This window comes from Manis pentadactyla, chromosome 2 (assembly GCF_030020395.1).
Source record: "Manis pentadactyla isolate mManPen7 chromosome 2, mManPen7.hap1, whole genome shotgun sequence".
NCBI classification, from domain to species: domain Eukaryota; kingdom Metazoa; phylum Chordata; class Mammalia; order Pholidota; family Manidae; genus Manis; species Manis pentadactyla.
In genome coordinates, this window is record NC_080020.1 from 141464001 (window position 1) to 141470117 (window position 6117).

At 59.5% G+C, this 6117-nt stretch overlaps 1 protein-coding gene across 9 annotated transcripts in view; it reads left to right on the forward strand.

Moving 5' to 3' along the window:
- Window positions 1-5433, forward strand: part of BRD9 (bromodomain containing 9) — a 28117-nt gene extending 22684 nt beyond the window's left edge. For 7 of the 9 annotated variants that reach the window (XM_036920186.2, XM_036920134.2, XM_036920244.2 and 4 more), the window contains 2 exons: window positions 3624-3764; window positions 3897-5433. In XM_036920186.2, the coding sequence (XP_036776081.2) occupies window positions 3624-3764; window positions 3897-3970 (215 nt within the window). In that variant the 3' untranslated portion in view covers window positions 3971-5433. Of the gene's footprint in view, window positions 1-7; window positions 990-2176; window positions 3765-3896 lie in introns of those variants that run through there. The other 2 variants (XR_008995703.1, XR_008995705.1) reach the window with 2 other exon arrangements.
- The last annotated feature ends 684 nt before the right edge of the window (window positions 5434-6117 follow it).

Consider the following 6117-nt stretch of genomic DNA (forward strand, 5'->3'; position numbering starts at 1 on the left):
GAGCAAGCGCTGCCTTTGTGGCTTTTGGAGTCACCTTCATGGAGCACAGGTACCTCTGAGGAAGGATCATTTCTTAAAAGGTGTGAGCAGCTGAGCCCCCCAACCCCACTGGAGGATTGAGGTCCCCTGGGCTGGTGCCTCCCTGTCCCTGAAACCCTGGAAGCCCTGTGCCACACGGGACCTGGCTGGGGGCCTACTGCACACCAGGGGCCCGTGTGGAGGCCACCCACCCCAACAGGACTGGGGTGGCCATCGTGGCCATATACGTGTCTGGCTGTTGATCCCGAGTTATCAAACGACATCTTCAGGAGCTGTGAGGCCATCCTCACGGACAGCCTTGGCCACACATCAGCCCCATTCAGGAGTCACAACCTCGCCACGGACCACATCTTTCTCAGGGTGAAAGAGTGTAGTAGGACTGCCTGCTTTTGAGGGGTGAATGCCTTTGTTTTTAGGGACCAGTGACTGTGGCTCAAATCTTCCGCAGCCGCGGCCCCTGCTATGCCATTGGCTGATCTCGGGCCTGAGACCCCAGTCATATGGTCTGATTGCCTGGGGTCCCTGTGGTACATGGTGGGCTCCATCCACGCCACTGTCTCGGGCCTGGCTGGGCAGCACCGTGGCTGGCAGTAGCTGGCTGTGGGAATCTGGGCTCCTGCCTCACTTGGATGCTGTTTTTGGTCGGAGGTCAGTGCCACTTTGTTGGTGCCGACTGGGGCCTGCCCAAAGTGGGTGCTTGCTTGTAGGGGCCCTGGGAGGCAGCCACCTGCTCCACTGCCTGGTGACTGTGCTCCGGCTGCCCATTTCTTGGGTCCCTGAGCCTGGGGATGCCAAGAGAGCGTCTTGAGCCTCGGTCTCTGCTGCCCATTGTCAGCCAAGGATTCTGGGTGAGCATCCCTGTCGACCTACAGAAGCCTTGCTCCCTGGAGATCTGCAGGACAGCACCTCCTGACTGGGGGTACACAGCAGCTCAAGGAAGCGGGATCCAGGTGAGCAGACAGCATGGGCGCTGAGGAACTGACATGAGCAGGGACTGGAGGGCTGCGGCAGGGTTCCTGCTGTGCGGTGCGCCCACAACCCTCACTCCCTGATTCCTCTCCTGCTGGGCCTCTCATGGGGCAGAGTCTAAGCCAGAGGCCCACACCAGAGCACACAAGCCTGGGTTCCAGGGGCAAGGAAATTGGGTCAGATGCCTGGAGTGCTTGGCCATTGACCCCTGAGGCCAGGAGGGCTGTGGGCCAGCTGCTTTTCCACTGAGGGGCTAGTGTAGGAAGTATGCTTAATGCTCAGGGTACAGGTGGGGAGGGGCTCACGAGCCCCATGCCTTCCACGTGGAGTTGCATAGGGTCTGACTCATGCCCCCCAGCCGGCAGTGGGGTCTCTGGGGCTGGGCCCTGGCTTTGTGAGATGCTTTGGGTTCCGTTACTGCTGTGTCAACGGCAGGCCCGGCTGTGCCTCAGTGGGGCCTATGCCAAGCAGGGGGCGACTGCTGCCCTGTGGCACCTGTACCCTCAGCTGTGAACAGGTGAGCGGCGGGTACTTGACTCTGTTCTCATCAGGAGCTGGCAGGTTTGACTGCAGGGCCCCCCAGGGCACAGCAGTGGCCATCAGAGCCATTGGGACCTGATGAGTGATGGGGCTCAGGGGAGATGTTAGCACAGAGGTCATGGTGTGTGGGCTGTGTGTGGCATGTAGCATGTGGCGGGTATGTGGCATGAGTGTCCACAAGTCAGAGCCTTGTCTGTGGCTGTTGGGGCAGGACCCTTGGCGGTGGTGGGACAGATGCTCAGTGGAGCAGGGACGAGCACCCGCTGTTGCTGGCAGGTCGGAACCCCCGGCCACCACCTCTGCAGGTGGAGAGCCATCACCTGCCTGGCATGGCAGCCAGCACCCTGTGCCCTCCCGCATGCTGCCGCAGAGGAGCATCTGAGTGGGGGCCATGCTTGTGTCTGCAGGGGGCTCTGTTGGGGGTGAGCTCGACTAGGAAGACCCCCTAGTAAGCCCCACATGGATGCAGTAGATGGGCATCCCCAGGTGTGGTTGTCACCCAGTGCCCACCCTGGCTGGGAGGCAGCACAAAGCACTTTGCCAGGTGCCTGCACTGTTTGAAGGAGCTAATCAAGAAAGGAGAGTTTGGGAAAAACACACGTTTCCCTTTGCATGTGTTTCACACTAGGTGTGAATGCTTGATGCTATGGAGCCATCTGAGCGAAACCTCTGCACGTTGCCGTGGCCGTGGAGAGCCCAGGCTGCATTTGTTGTCAGCTCGTGCCAGGGCCCCCGTGTATGGAGAACCATGCGGACTGCAGCCCCAACCAGGGCGCTGCAGCCAGACCTCATCCCAGTCATCGGGGCATGTGTGCCCACCCTCCATCATGATGCCCTCAGGCTGTGGGTCTGACTCTAGAGGGAGTGGGCCCTGCAGCGTGCGGCTGCTTCATGCAATGCACATCTTGAACAGAGGGTCTTGGTGTTTGCAGAGCCTGCACCCTCTAGGTCTTCACACATCTGGCCTCGTGGTTCTCACGCGGTGGCAGTTTGGGTCTGTTTTAGGGTCAGAATGCTCGGAACCTGGAGACCTGTTCTGCTCAGTCCTACAGACTCTGACGCCAGACTCGGGGGTCCACCTCAGTGATTGTGCTCCTCCCAGGACATGTGTGGAACCGGGGACCAGCTGCAGGCTCCCCAGCACAGGCCTGGAGTCAGCCGCCCCAGGGCGGTCACGGTCCTGCGCACGCTCGCCCTCCTCCCTGTCTGCCTCGCTGTCTGGATGTCCCAGCAGATACCGTGTCTCCGGCTCCTGTTCTGCACGACACTTGGGTTCCTATCACACCTGTGACGGTTCCCGTACTCCCTGGAATCAGGGTTCCTGGAATTCCCCAGGATGCTGGAACTGGTCTCTGCCAGTGTCCCTCCTGTTTGCTGGCCCTCCCATCCAGATGCTGCGTTTATTTGGAGATTGGGTCCAGTACAGATGGCCTCTTTGTGTTCTGGGCCCCAGCACCTCAGCCTTGCTCCACAAACATGATGTTCTCTCAGGATGCCCAGGATTCTCATGTAGGCTCGGGCCCCCATGACCCCAAATCCACCTGACACCCCATCCAGAGAACGAGAGCAGGCCCCGGTTTGCTCCGAGAATTCTCAAGGGGCGGTCCCAACGCTGGGAGCCACAGAGCAGTCCTCCCGCCTGCCATCGCGCTGTAGTAACCTGGACTCCATTTCCTGGGCACTGTGTTCCTGGGAGACCAGTGCTTAGTGTGGCAGGTCTGCTGCTGCTCAGTCCCACCTGTGCGGCTGACAGACGGCTTGCCCCGACACCCCTGAACACTCACGGTACCCTCCTTTCCTGATGGCCCCGCCCCCTGGCATCCCGGAAGCACTGCAGTTCCCTCCCAGCTGCCCAGCCCCAGACAGCTTCAGGATGCCAGCGGGCCCGTGGCTGGCAGGCCTTCCCACCCGTGGACGGAATGGCACAGGGCGTGTCATGGATGAAAAGGGCCGTCATCCCTCCGGCCACTTTGCTTTTCCTGTGTTTCCCCAGTTTCCCTGGGGTCGGGCCTCCGATGTGGGTTTTCCGCCTGCATCTGGGGAATCTCCATATGGGTCTATTGCATTTTAAACAAGTCCTGGGACTCTGCTGGAGTGGTCCCCTGGCTGGGAGCTGCCTGCGCCTGGGGTCCTGGCAGACGGGAGCCCCTCCTGCTCGTCCTGTGGGCTACATGCCTCCCCGGGCTGTCTGCAGCTGTGCCACCACTGTGGCAACGGTAGGCTCTGCAGGACCCCCGACCCCTGCCGGCTCTGCCACTAAAGGCCGTCCCTGGCCCCCAGGGTCCCCTGGCCATGCCACAGTGTGGACAGGAGCCCATGGCCTGCCGTGCCCTCGGTCCGTCTTGCAGCAGGAGCTGCAGATGGGTCACCCCGGAAGCCGCAGCGGATGGGGAAGTTGGCCTTGCCACCTCACCTGTCCTGAGTGAGCAGCTGGTTGAAGCCCCTGCACTCCTTCTAGGCGGTGGCCTGGGCCACGTTCCTCATCTTGGCTGTCAACGGCTTTGGCATCTTCAGCCCCTTCCTGTTACACAACTGGAAATATGTTGCCTCTGGTGTATCCTTTATGGGGGCGCCTGCTACCTGAAGTGGGATGGGGCTTTTGCCAGCTCCACGCCCTCTGCTTGCTGGCCATGTGATCCTCTGCTACTCTGCCCTCTGCATGGAGTTACCAGTGGGAGTGGCCTGACCTGTCCCCCACCCCAGTGCCCTCACTGCACCCCACACCCACTGTCACAGCACCCGAAATCCTGCACCTCTCCATGCAGCTCATGGGCTTGGGGTGCTGGCAGAGATGCTCACTGGGGAGCACAGGCCCCTTGCCCACCCTGGGTGCAGGGAGAGTGGGCCAGGGGCCTGGGGCAGCAGGGGGCTATGGCAGGGCAGAAGGCCCCAGGATAGAAGGACTTGCACAGTGGGTCCCTGTAGCCCTCTAAGAGGTTGCAGAGTGTGCTGCCCAGCACAGGGCAGGTGTGTTGATGGGGAAGCATTTCAAGACTACCGTTCCTCGGAGCTGTCAGGGGCAACCCTCATGGCTGGTGACCTTTCTCACCTGAGACCTTTCTGGGGGCTGTGTCACACCCACCCCATCCTGGGTCTGCAGCACTTGACCAGGGGACCCTGGGTCCCCACCAAAGGTCCCCTGACATTTGTGCCAGGGACAAGCAGGGTCACTGTTGGACCCACATCCCTGTAGTGGGAAGTAGCTGGTAGCTCTCTTTGCGAGGATATGGCCTGCACTACCTGTGTCCCTTCCCGGCCAGGAGTGTGTAATAGGGGGGCGTGGGTGGAAGGGAGGTGACCGGGCAGGACACAGGAAGGACCCAGGCCTTCTCTCAGTCCTCGGCCATCTGTCCTGAGCCCTGCAGCTTTAAAACAGTAGAGGACAGCGTGATGGCCCAGGTGCAGCCAGCCAGCTACAGTTAGATTCTGCCCATCTCGCCCCATGCCTCACGCACAGATGCTGCAGCGTCCTTACAGCCGGCGCCGTGATGTCCAGTGTGCATCTGGTGATGACTTGGGTGCCCACAGCCACCATTCTGTGACTTTCCCTGAAAGGTCACACAGGACGTCACTACCCGGTCCTTACGCTAAGACTGACTTGCCCTGCTTTCTGAACAAGTCCTTTGGTAGATGCGTGGGCCCCTCCGGGACCCCACAGGGCTCGTGTGGGGTGAGGTTGCTGTGCCCCGAAGGCCCCCGCCTGTGATTGTCAGAGGGACCAGGGCATCTCCCTCACACTAGATTTTTTTTGTAGATGTCTTAAATAGAAAGAAGACTATTCAGATTTTCTGTTTGATCTTGTGTCTGTTTTTATAAATTGTACTTTTCCCAAAACTGTTTCATCTAAATTGTCAGATTTCTCGGAATACAGTTGCTTGTCCCGTGCCCTGTTTTAGTGTCTGGGAACACCTGCCGTGGGACCACCCACCGTGGGCCTGCCCATGCCAGGCTATCACTTTGTTTATTGAATCGTTTGCACTGCAAGATTGTAATTTTCTTTCTCTGCGTTTTTTTTTTTTAAGTGTCTGCTTTTATTTTTATTATTTCTTTTCGTTCACTTTGGGTTTACTTTGCTCTTCTACCTTCTTCAGTGGACACTTAGGTCATGAATTTTAGATCCTTTTTCTTACTATATTTAAAGCCACAAGTTTCCCTCTCAGCAGATGCACACATGCAGATGTGCACATCAGTGGCTCACACACCAGCCACAGGCACCTGCACGTCACGCACAGGTGCACAGGGAGGGGCTCCCTCGCCCTCACCGTCTCCCAGCTCAGAGAGAAGGGCGTCTCCTGGGAATCTGACATTCAGTCTGTGTCCTGACCAGGCCCCACTCATCTGCAGTGGTCTGGGGGGTCAGACAAGCAGGGGCCCAGGGGACATTAGCCACCGGCCACCTCTCAGCTGCCCATCGTTGTGCTCATTCAGCTTGTCTTGGTTTGCAGGTGATGTCTGGGCCCGAGAGTGCCAGCCTTAGCGGGGACAGGACGGGGGTGTGGGGGGAGCAGAGAGCCTGCCTGCCGTGCAGAGCGGCAGCGCACACCATGAGGAAGAGCAAGTCGAGCCAGC